The sequence below is a fragment of the Maylandia zebra genome, linkage group LG14 (assembly GCF_041146795.1).
Source record: "Maylandia zebra isolate NMK-2024a linkage group LG14, Mzebra_GT3a, whole genome shotgun sequence".
NCBI lineage: Eukaryota > Metazoa > Chordata > Actinopteri > Cichliformes > Cichlidae > Maylandia > Maylandia zebra.
The window spans coordinates 6,005,580-6,022,842 of NC_135180.1; the positions used below are offsets into that span (position 1 = coordinate 6,005,580).

The following is a 17,263-nucleotide window of genomic DNA, read 5'->3' on the forward strand; positions in this document are numbered from 1 at the left end:
GTCAGATGAAACCAAAGTAGAACTTTTTGGTATAAACTCAACTCGTCGAGTTTGGAGGAAGCAGAATACTGAGTTGCATCCCAAGAACACCATACCTACTGTGAAGCATGGGGGTGGAAACATCATGCTATGGGGCTGTTTTTCTGCCAAGGGAACAGGACGACTGATCCGTGTTAAGGACAGAATGAATGGGGCCATGTATCGTGAGATTTTGAGCCAAAACCTCCTTCCATCAGTGAGAACTTTGAAGATGAAATGAGGCTGGGTCTTCCAACATGACAATGATCCAAAACACACCGCCCGGGCAACAAAGGAGTGGCTCTGTAAGAAGCATTTGAAAGTCCTGGAGTGGCCTAGCCAGTCTCCAGACCTCAACCCCATAGAAAATCTGTGGCGGGAGTTGAAAGTCCGTGTTGCTCGGCGACAGCCCCAAAACATCACTGCTCTCGAGAAGATCTGCATGGAGGAATGGGCCAAAATACCAGCTACTGTGTGTGCAAACCTGGTAAAGACCTATAGTAAACGTTTGACCTCTGTTATTGCCAACAAAGGTTATGTTACAAAGTATTGAGTTGTATTTTTGTTATTGACCAAATACTTATTTTCCACCCTGATTTACGAATAAATTCTTTACAAATCCTACCATGTGGATTCATGGATTTTTTTTTTCACATTCTGTCTCTCACAGTTGAAGTGTACCTCTGGTGCAAATTACTGACCTCTGTCATCATTTTAAGTGGGGGAACTTGCACAATCGGTGGCTGACTAAATACTTTTTTGCCCCACTGTAAATATTCTAACGTGAGAGCATTTTTTTCCAGTGGTATGAAATGTATACATCTTGTATTCAATTCAATTCAATTTTATTTATACAGCGCCAAATCACCTCAAGGCACTTTATATTGTAAGGTAGACCCTACAATAGTACATAGAGAGAACCCCAACAATCATATGACCACTATGAGCAAGCACTTTGGTAACAGTGAGAAGGAAAAACTCCCTTTTAACAGGAAGAAACCTCCAGCAGAACCAGGTTCAGCGACCGGTTGGTGTAAGAAAAGGAAGACAGGATAAAAGACGTGCTGTGGAAGAGAGCCAGAGATTAATATTATAATATATTTATCTCTAATCTTGTATGTAGACAGTATAACCTATTTTCTATGTTTATTCAACCAGTAAGTGACTAATCACAGTGTTAAATCTGCTTCACCACAAAATCATTACACTGTATCACTGACACGATCTCACAACCAGCAGACAAAGAAATGTTAGAACTCAAAAACTGTATATAAACCAGGGGACTCCAACTCCAGGCCTTGAGGGCCAGTGTCCTGCAGGTTTTAGATCTCACCCTGGGTCTACACACCTGAATCAAATGATTAGTTCATTACCAGGCCTCTGGAGAACTGCAAGACATGTTGAGGAGGTAATTTAGCCATTTGAATTAGCTGTGTTGGATCAAGGACACATCTAAAAACTGCAGGACATCTGCCCTCGAGGCCTGGAGTTGGGGACCCCTTATATAAACGATGGATGTAACCATTATAAAATCACTTATTCTATTGGGGCTGCTTTGTTTAAAGTAATTTCTCATTTAAACCAACAGGAGGATATTTTAAGGAGAAATTAAAGGAGTTATGATGCTATATCAGCTAACAGTTTTGCACTTTCTACATGTTGATAATGCAGGCTGTCTTTCTAGCCTAAGCTGTTTTACAAAGCTTGGTTTAAAAAGCACCTCGGAAATATGTAAAACAAATTATGCAAGGAGCAGTGAAAAGTACAATTTCAACAATATACTATACACACAAACAAGAAGGTGCAAAAACTACACTTTAAACATAAATATGCCGTTAGCTGTCTCCTCTGGTATGCTGACTTGCTAGCTCGTTCTTAATTTTTGTCATTGGCTGGGCATGTAAATACCAATAGAACTGATGTCTGTGAAAATAAAGCTACAAAGAAATTTTTTTCTTATTTTCTGGCTGCCGTCTGTAATTAAGCTGATATTTTGTGCCTCTGTCTGTGTGTGTTCAATAGGAGGGAGACTCTCTTGGGGCGATGGAAAAGGTTTGTCGTCAGCTGACCTACCATCTCAGCCCCCACTCTCGATGGAGGAGACAGGGCCTGCTCAAGAGGAAACCTCAGGCCTGGTGAGTGTGTGTCGTACAGCATGTATCTCTGTTTTTGTTAACATCCTAGTGTGTCACCAGTGTGTCATCATCTGCTGCCCCTTTGGATGCCAAAGAAAAGCTCTGTGATGTCTGTGTCTCTTTATTTTTTCACTCTCTCACAAACACAGTTGGAGATGAAATCTTTCCTCTCTGTGTCACCTTCACTGACTCACTTTAGCCTGTCGGCTTCCCTGTGGCTGTCAGAAGACCATTGTTTTTATTCATACATAATTCCTGAGCTGTGTTTTTGTGTATTGTTTTTCTGACTTTCAGTCCCAGTTAAAATTGGAAATATTGCTTTACGAGTCTGTATGTCTAGTAATTTATTTGATTCCCTTTGCATTTCAGCACTTAGCTTTCTCACCACTCTTCTTCATTGCACCTGCATCATGTGGAAAGTCTGTATTTACACTGCAGTGTTACACAATATGCAAATCAGTTATCAACACCAAGTATAAACTACTAATCCATATGCTTCTTTGGCTCAGCTCCAGTACAGCCATTAAAGATTAAATTCTCTAAAGCAATTCTCGAAATGAAATTTCCAATATAAGCTGGGTCCTGCATTACCACAGCAGTTTCTCAGTAAATGTGCTATATATGAAACACTCAAGGTAATTCATGTACTGTATACAAAGCATATATATACTTCTCTGCTCTCTGGTGCACAACATGTAGTGATACTTGATCTGCAAAGTGCAGTTAAACATCAGCAAAAATGCGTCAAAGAAGGAAATTAAAGGCTAAATCCTGTTGTGGACTGTTTTAATAAATCAAAGCCTGTTTACAGGTGTTTAGGGTGCACTGCTGCATATGTGGAAAAAAGGATATTTGAATCCTCTGGTTTTGAAGGGTAAAGGGAGTATCTAGAACTTTCTTAAATGTCTGGTGAGTCTCACTTGGTTTATATAGGAGTCCAAGTCAAAGGCTAGAATCTTCTGAATCTAAACCTTAAGAGCTGTAAGGAATACAACTCTTTCCTTTGAACCTCTGGCTGTGTCGCGACGTGTCACTATTTTATTGTTGAATCGTCAACTCAGTTAATATTTTTTTTACTTGAATTGTCCCTTCTCAGCTCCTCTCTACACTCCACTTTAATAAATACAATCTCTGTAAATTTTATAGAGCCTGCCAATATTCATTTAACACAGAGCTGTGTTAAATGACTGTCGGCAGCTGACGTATCTGATATCCCTGCAGCATCATAATGTGCTTTTTCAGGATCAACATTGTTGTGATGTCATAGCTTTGCAGGAATGTAGGAATATAAAAATTTCTTCTGGAAGAAATAATCGGCATTTCAAGTGTTTTCTTTATTCATTTATACATCATAATAAATATTTTTATCAACTTAGGTTTGCTGTTAGCCAAATTTAGGTTACTCATGTTGGTTTTCTAGTAGTAATTTTTTTAAAGTATTAGCTAACTTCTTGGCTAATGTTAACTGTTAACATCACATTGGTCAGTTGCAATCTTGATCCTCGACCAAAGTTATGATGATGTTGGACCAACACTGGGATATCAGGTCATGTGTCATCAGGCCCGACCACGACCATAAAAGGACAGAGAGAGACAGCAGAGGTTACAATTAAACAATGAAAAGCATACATTAAAAAAGAGAGCTGAGCTTGATAACTGCAGATTTAACTAAGAAGTGCATGTAACCAAGTGTATGACCACATCAGTTATATGCTGACAGATGTACTGTAGGTTCTTTTTTCATTTTATGAATCAGGTCAACAAATTGTTGCCGCCACTGGGAGCTCTTGGCAGATTTGGAACATCGCAGCAGCCTCAGCTTCTGGAACTTTCTCTAATTTTGGCATCTTACCACTTTTAGTAAGCTGCACTATGTAAACCTGATGTTTCAGGTCGGTTTTTGTTCCAAAATTTACTGAAAAAATAAATGTTGAATGGAATTCTGTATTCTTTATGGTTTTCTTTTCCATATTTCAGATAATCAAAGTGATGGATTTCTGAAAGCGTGATCACCTCCAGCCACCCTGAGTGTGATCTAGTTTATGAATGTTCCAGCTGTGCCCTCAGAATCCTTTAGTAGGACAACCAGGATTTGACCTTGAAAAATCCTCTGTGTGCTTGGACAAACAAACTGACTTCTAACACTGTCACATAGTTCAGATGCTGGGAAAGTGTGGAAATAAGTCCCTCCCTCAAGTGACGGACCTCAGGGTATCTCAGGGTCTTGCTCATGAGTCGGGGGAGAGTGACACAAGAGACTGACAGATGAATCGTAGCAGTAATGTGGATGATGTAGCATTTCATTGCAGTAAAAAGAAAGCTGAGTTTCAAGGTCAAGCTATCAATTTCCTACCTTTACCTGTAACCTCAAAGTGTTGGTAGTGACCTACAGGATGAGCCTGCAGCCGAAGCGCCCAAAAAGAGTTGCCTCTATAGGCAAGGGCTTGTTAGAACCTCGGGGCATATGTTGTCTTTAGAGCACTCAGACTACTCAAGGCCTCTCTCATTTCAGCCCACAACATCCTTAAAGGCTAACACCTCAACTCCCAGAGAGGGAAAAGAAGCAGCATTGTGCTGAGGCGTCTCAACTGCAGTGATGTCTGAATGTTTGTATAGCATTTAAGGGAGATTTAATCAGTAATAAATTTTATCCTGTGACCTGTAACCATGTTCGGTTTGCTATTTAGCCCTTTGCTTACTTTATCTCAGTCAACATTGTTGTACCAGGGGGTGGCCGAGAAGGCAGAGGCCAGTCTTTAGACTGCAGCTCCCATGGCCTGGATCTGCAAAGCAGTAGAAGGTAGATGGATGACTAAAAAGTTACTCTATAATCATATTTGTATCCATCATTGTATCATTGAATTGGGTTTTTTTATCCTAAAAACTTGGAAAGTTGTGTGTCTCTGTACTTTAGCCCTTCAGCTGCAAAGCTAATCTCTCTGTCATGTTGCACAACCTAAATTGAGACTTGCTATAAAATGTAGCCTGGTGGGAGCAGATGGTGGAAGACTGGCGTTGTAGTGGGATGGTTTAGCAGAAAGGATCCCCACTGCTGTGAGAAAGGAGAATCAGCAGGAAATTGCAATCTCTTCTCTTCGGCTGTTAGCATAAATGCAAGGTGTCACCTCCTCTACCAAGCAGTTTGCACCACAGGAGTGGAGAGACGTAATTCAATATGGCCATAAGATTGAACCCTTGGTGAGTGTCTTCAGGAGTGAGTGTGTCTATGTGTGTCATTGCCTTCACGGTCAGCTAAAATGATATGTTGCTCTCCTTTTATCTGAGCGAGCCCAAAAGTCACTGTGCCTCCGCTTTAATGCAACCAAGTGATAGCTGAAGATGAAAATTAAAATAAACTTGGTAATCACCCTAAATAATTCCTGACTGGTGGATTGGATTTAATAACACAGCGGTGCAGTCGGCACTTAAGGCTGTCATGAACTCCAGTCGGAGTGATTAGCCAGAGGAGAGGCAGGGTCCATTTACACTGAGGCTCAGGGCAAGGGCAGAGATTGAGTCATCCATTTGTACAGACCACAAAGCTTGCCCCCCTCCCTCCCTCACAAACACACACAGACACACAATACATCTCCATACTAATTCCATTCTAAGCTCCATTTTATGTCAGGAACCAAAAAACAGTTCTTGGGTGACAACTGGGAGGATTGTCTCTTAAAGACTCATTTGAATTTAAATCTCTAGAGAAGGGGACATTAATATTGGTCCAGGTGGTCAGTTGTAATCTAATCAACACTGGATTGGATTATGGCTCAAAAGAAAAACATCTATTGTGATATCTGATGTATATATATATATGTATATATATATATGTATGTATGTATATATGTATATATATATATGTATGTATATATGTATATATATATATGTATGTATATATGTATATATATATATGTATGTATATATGTATATATATATATGTATGTATATATGTATATATATACGTATATATATATGTATATGTATATATATATATATATATATATATATATACATATATGTAGATTTAATTAATTAATTAATTTTTTTTACTAATGTTACTGTTATTTAATGCATTATGAGTTACAGTGACATAATCACAGATGAGCCAGTCAGTGTGGTTTCAACAAAGATAAATTACTCTTACTCATTTGCAGTAACCCACTGACAGGCAGAGTAAGAGCCACAAAGGAGCCAGCACTGGCAAAACATGAGACATGTTATGCTTTATGTATGTCAGGTAGCAAGCCAGCAAGCCACATTATCTGTCACATATTTAATTACAATACTGAGAAGCCAAGTTCTGTTATTTGAATTAGCAGAAGTGAGGCCTAGCATACAACACTTAGCTAAATCTGCCTGTGCCCATACAAGTGTCAATCAGAGATGGCCCCGAACCTGAAGATATTAAAGGAATCTCTCTGTACAACTCCTCCATCAAATGCACTGTAAACACTGCAATAGTTACACCCTTTTTGCACACGCTCTTTTCTTACTCTGTAATGTTGCTATCAATATTCTTGATATTTATTTATAATCACATCTGTCAATCCTTGATATTTAATATTGAGTGACTTGTATATATTGTGCTATTTCTTAAATCTTAACATATTGTATTGTTAAATAGTCTAGTCTGTTTTTGTTACAGTACTGGAGCAACTGTAACCCACATCATTTCCGTAGGGATTATTAAGTATGCTGATTCTTATTCTGATTCTGAATTTGAATCCATACAGTTGGTATGAATTGGAAAGTTATAGACACCAAAACTATTTTTGTACACCACTGTAAACATGCTTTTTAATGCAGTGAAGTTTTTTAACATTGGGTAATTGACTCACTTTCAAAGACATTCGTTACAAAGACTCAAGCAGTCACTCCAGGAAAGTGCAGTATTTTTCAGCCCTGCTTTGCTGTTCGCTCTTTGGTTTGAGCTGTTTTAAGTTGTTACATCATTTTTTGTTAGCTACATTTTAACGCTTTTAACATAATACTATCATGCTGTCATAATGCTGTGAAGCAAAGAGGGTCCTGTTATTCTACTTACCCAATATTCCTATAACAATCATCACTAATTGACTTTTGACAAGTGAAGCACACATGTCAACATGTCACAGCCGCAGTTTGACATTTTCCACTTTGTAAAATTGGAGGTTGGAGAAGTCTGCGACGGAACATATGATTTTTCCGTTCACACCGCAGACAGATGTTGAGTCATACAACTCACAGATTTTTAAATACCATTTGTATTGGGACTGATACGTTCGCTTTACACATGAAAGATCCCTAGTTGGAATCCATGAGGAGACACAAGCTCAACCTCAGTGGGTCATAAAAGCTAGTATCAGGAAGGGAATCTCGTATAAAATCTGTACTAAATCAAACATGCAGACACATACACTTTGGCGACCCCTTGGAAAGTAAGGCGGCAGCTGAAAGTACCTTTTATTTATGTTGTTTTTAATAAGTTATTCATTCATATTGTGTTCATCAGTTAGAGTTGGGCATTAAAAACAAATTGTTTGGAATTAGCATATTAGAAAGAGATGCTTAGGTTCAAGTATAAAAAGATTGTGGTTCAGATTACTACGCCTTTTAAAGCTGTGTTTTCTTGGTTACCATGGTGATGGCATGTTTTATGTAAAAAAAAACATATGGTCTGCATACTTCCTGTTGGAATAAATTTAAAAAAAAAAAAAAAAACTAGTGCTGCCGTGGAAAAAAACATAACAAAATGTTGCTCATGAACACAAACAGATGGCTTTTCTGTGAAATTTTGTTCTCAGACCGGGCTGTTAATTCTGATGGTGCTGAAGAACACCTGTGTCTCTGTGTATGATCCATGCAGCAGCTGTTTCCAGCTGTGTAAAAACCCTGGTCAGCTTGTGCTTTTACTCAGGTGTCCAGTTAAAAGGACAGCTATGCAACTGAAACTCTTTTTAGTGAATTTCCTAATACTGAATTCTTACATGTTTTAAATTCCTACAGCAATTGGCTGTTAATGAGTTAGGGTGTGGGTGTGGTATGCTTTGCCAGTGTATTGTCTGAATCTTTCAGGTAGAACATGTAATGATAGAGTTCTGAGTATATAGGTTGTACCCACGAACAACTCTCAGCAAGTCTCAGTAGCATGTGGAAGTGCCATACAACATGCCACAACGGCCTTGGCACCTCCTCCTCATGCTGGTCACCAGCTTCACACTCATCCCATTCTTCAACCAACATTTGTTGAAAGTCAGCCAATGTGGTTGTGTTGATTGTTTGGCATTTGCAGAGCTTTGGCAAGCAACCCATATACTCAACTTTGCTGCTGAACCCACAGATGCATCGTGGCATCATTTAGGGACACAACTGTCCTCACTTTTTGTGCAAAGTTTAGAAGTAAGCTAAGCTGAGCTTTAGTATTTTCTTAGTGAAGAGATGGTTAAAACTCTCTACACTTGGAGTATCTTTAAATTATGAATTACACCTTACCCGTGTAACGCACTGACACCATGAGAATTACAGATCGGTGAATCTAGACAGATATCTGTCAAACAAACCACATGGACTCCATAATCATTCCCTGTTTTATTTTTCACACCAATTTTCTGTTGCGACTGTTTCCAGTAAGTTAATTGCTCACCCAGTACAATAGCAGCCATGTTTTCCTTTGTTCCTTTGTCAGACCGTCTCAGAATTTTGCCAAACTTCATTTTCCTATTTATGACCTGCTACCAATTTTCTTCTCTGTTTTCACTTTATCCTCGTAAGGTTTTTCCAATTTCTTTCTTTTTGGATGGGGTATGGGACTTATTTTAGTCTCTTGCCTTACCTTGTGGTTTGGCCATGTGTGTTTCCTGTACTGTCTATCTGGGTATAGCCCATGGTTTGTGACCACTAAAACAGAGGTACAGACTTTTACTCTGCTTCTGTGTCTGCTGTATGGTTAGGCCATTAAACAGCCTCCTGACTCCAGAGGGATGAGTTATACATCAGTTAACTCACTGTGCAGCAGGCAGAGTTCAGCTACAGCTGCCCATGTCTGCACACCTGTCCATGAAGAAAACTTGCCTCCAATTTCAAATCACAAGTCACATAAACACTGCTTTCACATCCACGTGGTGCGACTTTCCTACTAATGCACAAATCTTTGCATTGAGAAAAAAAATCAGTCCTTCTTATTTGCCTAAATTCAGCGCATCGAAAGGAGATAAAAAGAAAAACATAAAGAAAATCTGAAGAACTCCGAGAGCGCTAACCTCCATCAAAAGTCCACAGTGCTCCTCCTGGGAAAGCAAATAAATTTGGCACAACAAAACACTCAGACCGTGACTGCTGCTTGTTACAACTGCCGAACAGGACAGATGTTAAAGGTGATAATAATGCTATATTATCAATATCACCTAAAAAAAAAAAAAAAGCAAAAACAGTTTATTCTAAACTTTTCAAGCAATCGTGTTTTATCTCTGCAGACAAATAATGTGAGGTCACCTGACCTTAGATCATCTCCTTGAAGCCAAAATATCCATCCATTGTACCTGCATGATGGATGTGAATAAAACTCGTAGCACTCAACGGCTGTGAGATTCCCGTCCTTTTCCCCTGTGACGTTTTGTAAACACTGGAAAAACAATTGCACGAGGGAACAACATATCTTTTGTCCATCATGCTGACCGTTTCCCTGAATCCTCTGTTACTCTCCATGTTTATTGGGCACATATCTCTGGCTAAATGGAACGTGATTGATTGGTGATTGTCTTTGTGAGCTGGATGCATATGCATGAATTGTACAGAACCACTTTTTATGGGCATCTGAGTTCATGTTGGATAATTCACATAAGCATTGCTTTGTTTTTCTTGCTCTTCATGCGTTGGTTATGCTGCAGTTTGTGATGTGTTTTCAGACGGTTGATTAAGTTAGCTGTGATGCTCTCTGACGCAGGCAAAACTCTACAACATTGCCTGGAATTTGACCTTGGTTAACATTACGTAAATGTAAAGTATTTTCAAACAGTGGATGATATTCCACATGATCAGGCACTGATTTAGGAAGCGCTTGATTTGCTTTTTGTCTTGATTGTGTTAATTTAACTTATGGGAAGCTCGAAACTGTGATTAGAATCAAAATTCAATGGATTGTGCAGCCCTGAGCTATAGATACTAAAGCTGTGCTTTGATCAGGCTGTAAACATGCTTTTTAATGTCTGTTTACAGATGACATTTTTAATCATTTCTGAAGCAATTTTAAAATTTTCAGAATACTTGATATAATCTCCACCTAATGTTAAACACATAGGAGCAGCCAACATCATGACTCAGAAGTGACTAACTCTTTCACACGTCTAACCTGTAAAGCCGAGCGTTTTTCATACGTAAAGGAAACTTTGAAAAGCTGGTGAGCCTCCAAGAAAACTACTTCTTCCTCTTGGATTGAAAAGTAGTTTTTTCTTTCAGATGAAATATCATAAAAGTTATTAGACTCCTAGATTGGTGTCAGTGTTTGTATCTGACCCTGTATTTACTTGACATCGGATCGGTACCAAACTTGCTGTATTGCACAGCACTCCTTGCAGCTCTGTTTATCCGAGCTGATTAGAATTTTCTGTGAGATGACAGTAGCTAAAGACACTTCAGCAGTCATTGCTGCTATACAGAATGACTGCATATAAAATGTAAATCACGGCTGGCACTTTTTTTATTGTCTATTCATCGAGAATAGTTGTGAAGGCTTACTGTTAGCGGTCTGGCTGCTTAACAACAGCTCCTTTCAGTGTCCTCAGTAAGTCCTCTCAGTGGTCTGAAACGAGGCAGCTGCACAGCTGAATGTGCGGAGCAGCCAGCAGACATCCTCTCTGCTTTACTCTGAGGTTTGAACCCCCGCAGAGAAAACTGTGAGGTAAACAGTGTGACAGCGTATATTCTCGGGGTCTGCTTACTTTTTTAGCCACATTAGAACAAGACATCATGCCTCAAAAAGAGGCATCTTCACATGCCTGTCAGCTGTGTTTGGTTGAAGTTGTGCTCTGGGTGGGAAGAATCAGCCAGGAGACAGAAAAGAAAAACTCAACAGCTCGCACTCGCCACAAATATCATCACTAAACATTAAGAGCTTTAGGCCAGATTACTAACACAGCTACTTCATTCTGTCAATGAAATCTTGTTTGTTTGCTTTTTAATTTTGGCCTTCATAACTACTAGTAGTAAACTTACGTTAAATTATGGGTAAATTAACCTCTCTCGGTAAAATAAAATAAGTGGAACAGAAAATGAACACAGACCTCTGGTGTCAAATTTAAATGCCATACACGAAAGCTGTGTCCACACTAGCCCGGATACATTTGAAAACGGTGTTTTTGTCTGAAAACGCTCCACGTCCACACTATCATTTTCAGTCGTTTTCACGACCGTTTCATGTGCGTCCACATTGAAACGGCCAAAAACGCTTATGTTCTAATACTGTGCATGCATAAAACACAAACCGATTCAACCTGCCTCATTTCTGTCTGCCGTTTATTTACTTTCCGGCTCTTTGAAACGTCGCGGCAAAATGTTGAGGAAAAGCACAGAGTTTATTAAATGGACTAACAATGAGGTGGAGTTGTTGCTGTGAGTAACACAAAAGTACAAAGTTGCAAAAGCTGAAGAGAATTGTACAAACTAATATTAATCTTTAATAGGGCTGTCAAAATTGAGAGCAAACAAAACAACTGTTGTGTAACGTCCTCTGCCATCTTAGTGTGGACGGAAGGCCAAAACTGAGAGAAAAAGATGCATTTTCAAATGAAAACGTATTAGTGTGGACATGGCCAAAGTCATTTCCTCATACTGTAATATGTTTGCTCATTTCTAACTGCATCAGTTAGGGTATTAGGTTAAAACACAGTAATCTTTTAGATAATACTGTATAGTGTCTGAGAGTGCTGTTAGTACAATATGTGTAACACACAGGTTAGTTTTGTTTTTTGTCTTGTTTTTTTCCCATCAGTGCGCCAAAATGTCAAACTTCATGAGATAGTATCATTGAGAGCAGTGTTGTCATGATATCTGTTGGTTATTTGGAAAAGAAAAACGTCGTCATAAAGCTATTAGTCATATTGTTGTGATTCAGTTACAGGTTGCTTTGCTAGACTCTGATGGACATTGTAGATAGTTTTTTTAAACCGATGGTCCTCCGCTGATTTCAGCTCCTGAAAATGTGCATGCAGAAGAAGAGCCTTGGAGTAGATATGCCATAAGAATGACATAAAATACTGTTAGATCTAAAAATGTTGTTTTAATTATTAATCAGCATCAGAATCAGCGTACTTTACAATTTCCCTAAGGAAATTATGTAGGTTACAGTTGCTCCAGTATAAATAACAGGTAACAGAAACAGACTAGACTATTTAATAATACAATATGTTACAGATTTAAGAAATTTAAGAAATAGAACAATATATACAAATCACTCAATAATAAATGTCAAGAATGTTGGCAGGAATAATACAGAGTAGAAAGAGCATGAGCAAAAAGGGTGTAACTATTGCAGTGTTTACAGTGTATTAGATGGAGGAGTTGTACAGGGAGATGGCCACGGGCAGTAATGATTTCCTGTGTCATTCAGTGGTGCTTTTTGGTAATCTCAGTCTCTCACTGAACGTGCTCCTGTGGCTAGCCAGCATGTCATGGAGTGGGTGGGAGGTATTATCCAAAATTGTCTTTATCTCGGACAACATTCGACACCACATTAAGGGAATCCAGCTCCATCCATCCAGGACTAATAAAGGTTATCTTATCTTATCTTATCTTATCTTATCTTATCTTATCTTATCTTATCTTATCTTATCTTATCCTTACAACATTACTGGCCTTACGGATCAGTTTATTGAGTCTATTGGCGTCTGCAACCCTCAGCCTGCTCCCCCAGCATGCAACAGCATAGAGGATAGCAGAACATGGACCACACTGGCTGCTCTTCATCCTTTAGCTTACCTGCTAATCTGAAATGGTGTTATCTGGGAAGCTCTGTAGGATGCCGATAATTGTGCAATTTAACATGAGTAATTTATGCTGGGCATTTGTGCCATATGTCCATACCATGCAGCCTTCATTTTTAAAGTAATTTAAATAAACCAGGGTTCACAAAGTACTGCACATATACAAATAGCATAACTTATTTTTGCTGTATTACATTTTTATTGTGTTGTATTTTTTTCTTTTTATCAAACTGATTAAACTTAAAATACAAATGTATGGAGTGGGTCAGAATCTGTAATCACAGCTGTACGAAAGCATAAAAACAACAGTTACAGGACGTGTTAAAATATTGGTACTATATCCATATTTCATTTCATATACCTCCACACCACAACACCTAGAGCTCATAATCAAAAATTTAAAATAACAATCTACTGTCATGCCTTAGTGGAGTTGTGGTGTTAAGTTTCTGACTTGCAGCCTTGACTGGATCCAGGCAGGCTGCAAACACTATGCAACTATATATGAAAGGGATTGTTTGAGCACCTCATTTTTGGCAACGTACTCTTATTAGCTGAAGAAATTGCAATCACAGTGTTTCTCAGAAAGACACAAATTCTACCAATACAAATTGCACACTTTCAGAATGTGTTAGTTAGACTTAGAGGATTAAAGTCACTGCTAGTAAAACTAGCATCTGGATACTTACTGCACTGCAGTCATATGGACTGTGTGGATCCCACAGTGATTTAGAAGCAGCTAGTCATAAAACTTTACCTGGCAAGACACTGACTAGTTACAGTAACCAGCGTGTAAACAACTTCCTGTATGCCAACCAACTGAACGTAGATCTGAGTTTCTTTCTGTCTTGTCTCCCTTGTGTCCTTTGTTGTGTTTTTTCCAAATGGCTCGTTTGTTTTTCATGATGTTGGAAGGGAAATAATGAGGTCTTGCAGAGGTTTTGCTTGACCACAGCACTCTTTGCCATGGAAACACACACTAACCTGCCTGCACACACACGCACGCACACACACACACACACACACACACACACACACACACACACACACACACACACACACACACACACACACACAACCTCAGACAGTGGCACGCCCTGTACCTTGTCTTGCCATCTATTTTTCCTCAGTCTTCTCCTTTCTGTCCGTCTGTCTCTGTACCGGTCTCTCTGCCAGCCATGTGTCTGCCGCCTGCTGACTGGCTGGGTGTCGCTGCCCTGCCAACAGATTTATAGGCTGCCTCCCACCTGAGCTCTGACAGCCAGCCCAGAGAGAAGCTGAGTGTTGACTCAGGTTGTCTGTGCCTCGCCCTGGCCTTTCTTGACTCTATATCTCCTTCGTCTGCTTCCCATCACCAGGAGGCAAAACCAGGCAGAGAGGGTGTTACCATTGCTTATATTTAGATTTCTGTATGTCAGGGGAGATGTAAAAAATTAAGAAAGCTTCATTCATTGTTCAGCCAATCTGAACAATGAGTGGCAAACATGTGACATTCTGATATTTGAAGGTACACTCAGCAAGAGCAGATGATAAAGACGAATGGCCAGCGTGACTTGACAGAATCACCTGTCAGACAGAGAAGAGGCAATTATTGGAAAATATCCGTTCTTGTTTCTAACCCATTTTCCCACCTGTAGGAAGTCATCGATTTGCCAGCTTGTATCCTTTCACGCTCCATCGATGTTGCTTTTGTTTAAAGCATTATATAGATGAGCTGGTGATGAAGACTGTGACTGTAGAGGAAGGTTAACAGAGTCTTACAAAGTCTTAAATAAGGTCTAGTATGAATTCCTGAGGGAAATGTGTGTGTCTTTAGCTGCTAATGTGGCACTATGCTAAGCAGCAAGTTGCTAGCATTCCTCCAAACGAACGGCCATACTACGCTTTTGCGTGTTTTCCCTTTCTTTAGTCAAGTTTTCAAAGTTACAAATGTCAGAAGTCCCTTCTGTCTCACTCTGAGACTCCTACAAAAGTATTCATGAAGTGCCTGAAAAACCTTGTTACCAGTTGAGATACGGGGTTCCAGTTTCCCACAATAGTACCTGCGCAACAGTCAATTGAAATAGTCTCTATCCCTCTAGTGAGGATGGGTTTATGCAATAAAGATCAAAAAATAAAGATGCAGCATGTGTTATTGGTAGTAACTGTTCCTTCTGTTATTCTTTATAAATAAGTTTTTGTGAAAATAGGGCCTTAAAAATCACAGTGTCTTTATATGCTTGTAAATGAGCAGAATAAGGGAGGCAAAGAGTGAGCACTGTATTGCGGGGTTTTTTTGTATTTTTTAAACATAGTTTAAATCTCCTCCTCCTCCTCCTCTTTCCTCGCCTCTTCCCAGCACGGGGTCCGCTGCGTGACTCTGTCTTCTCCATTTGGATCAGTCTTGAGTGTCCTCTGGGGTGAGATCCACTGCGTGCATATCTTCGGTGATTGCGTCCATCCACCGGTTTTTCGGTCTTCCTCGCGGTCGGAGGGCTGTTCTTCACACCGAATCCTCCTCGCTGCGCATGACGTGCCAAAATGTAGGCGCATTTCCCTCATCTTCTTTTCAATCGTGGCAACTCCGACTCGTTTTCGAACATCTTCGTTTGTCACACGATCCAGGCGGGTTAAGCGCTCCATCCACCTGAGCATCTTTGTCTCGTTGAGGATCTGCTCGTGTTTCTTGGTGGCTGGCCAGCATTCCGTTGCATATAGGGCCACCGGCCGTATGACTGTCATGTAGATCTTGGCTTTAAGTTTAAATAGTTTAAATCTCCTCTCTCAGAAAAAGAGTCCTTGCTGGGTTTCTTGGTTGCATTTGCATAAGCAGATGTGGTGAGCGAGGGGTGGATCTGTCTGTGAACAGCACGCTCACTGGTTGACAACTTCTTAATCACAAGTCACGAGGCAAAGGATATTTTACACTTCTGACACTTAAAATGACCCAAATTTACAAAAATTGACTACATATGTTTTTTGTTTTTGTTTTTTTTAAATCGTGACCTGCAATGAGTGACTGAGCCATAAACTGATTTATGGAACGGACTATAGAAGATCAAGATGACCATTAAGTATGCAGGCGTAAAGCCTTTCCACATTAGCTTCACTTTTCAAGTCTATTTTTTATGCTGTCTTTTCTCATATTTAGTGAGTCAAGTTTGAAATGTTTAACTTCAGGTTAACTCACTTAGAAAAGCTAAGGTAGCTAAAGCCTTAAGTGTGTTTATACAGTGTAAGAACTTTTGAGTTGTATTCATTCTTCAGGGATGACCACAGCTTTGGCTTACTTTTTGGCCTTGCTCTGTTATCTATCCAGATACATATGAATGTCTACAGCTAGATCTTTTATGGGCCAACTTTTATGGGCGCTGACTCAGGGTAAGTCTTTTTGTACCAGCTCAGGTCTACACTTTATAGACCAGATATCAGGTGTGTTGTGATATTTAGGAATCACATCTGATGGCTAAAGAACCAAATGGGAGAGACACACACACAAAAAAAAGGAATCACATCTGGCCTGAGTCAGCTTTTCTTAATGCAGCCATTCACACGACCACGTAATTTTGCTGGGCGAATTTGCAGCCCTTTTTTTTTCTTTTTTCAGACCACTGCATTTGGTAACAAGTGTGCTCCTAGCTCAAAACACACACAGTTACTGAATATACAGTGATGTGAAAATAATAAAATAATCCTGTTTAACCTCAGACACACAGCTAGGTGCGGCTCCGGGTCAGTCGCCATCAAGAGCTCAAACTGTCCCACTAACATCCTGACATATGTATGAAAGTAGTTGTGATACAGCTTCAACTCCTGGATCAAACCATCAAATTCTCATTAGATACGGATGCATTTGTTATGGTCTTGGCCTAAAATTGAACAATAGTGGAGGAAGATTCGTGGTTATATTGTTAATGTCATAAAAATGCTATTTCAGCTGTGCTTCTCAAATCTGCTTTTCTAAAATTTGAGCTGCTGGACAACGACTGCTATTATAGTTGGACAGCAAATCATCCTGAGGAACAAGATACAAGACTGAGTGAATCAGGTAAAGTAACAGCTTAGTAAAGGCCTTAATATCCACACTAATGTAATGACCAGGTGGAGTTACCCCTAAACCCTTTTGTCTCATTTTCCTTTAATTGTAAGAAGTAGGTAATTGCAAATTTGGATTAT

The 17,263-nt window shown here is 39.5% G+C and overlaps 1 protein-coding gene across 3 annotated transcripts in view; it reads left to right on the forward strand.

The window, feature by feature from the left end:
* The window catches only part of lrrc75a (leucine rich repeat containing 75A), a 79,712-nt gene that overhangs the window by 44,124 nt on the left and 18,325 nt on the right, over positions 1-17,263 (forward strand). For all 3 annotated transcript variants that reach the window (XM_004574575.4, XM_076892146.1, XM_076892147.1), the window contains one exon: positions 2,041-2,153. In XM_004574575.4, coding sequence (XP_004574632.3) covers positions 2,041-2,153 — 113 coding nt within the window. The remainder of the gene's footprint in view (positions 1-2,040; positions 2,154-17,263) is intronic.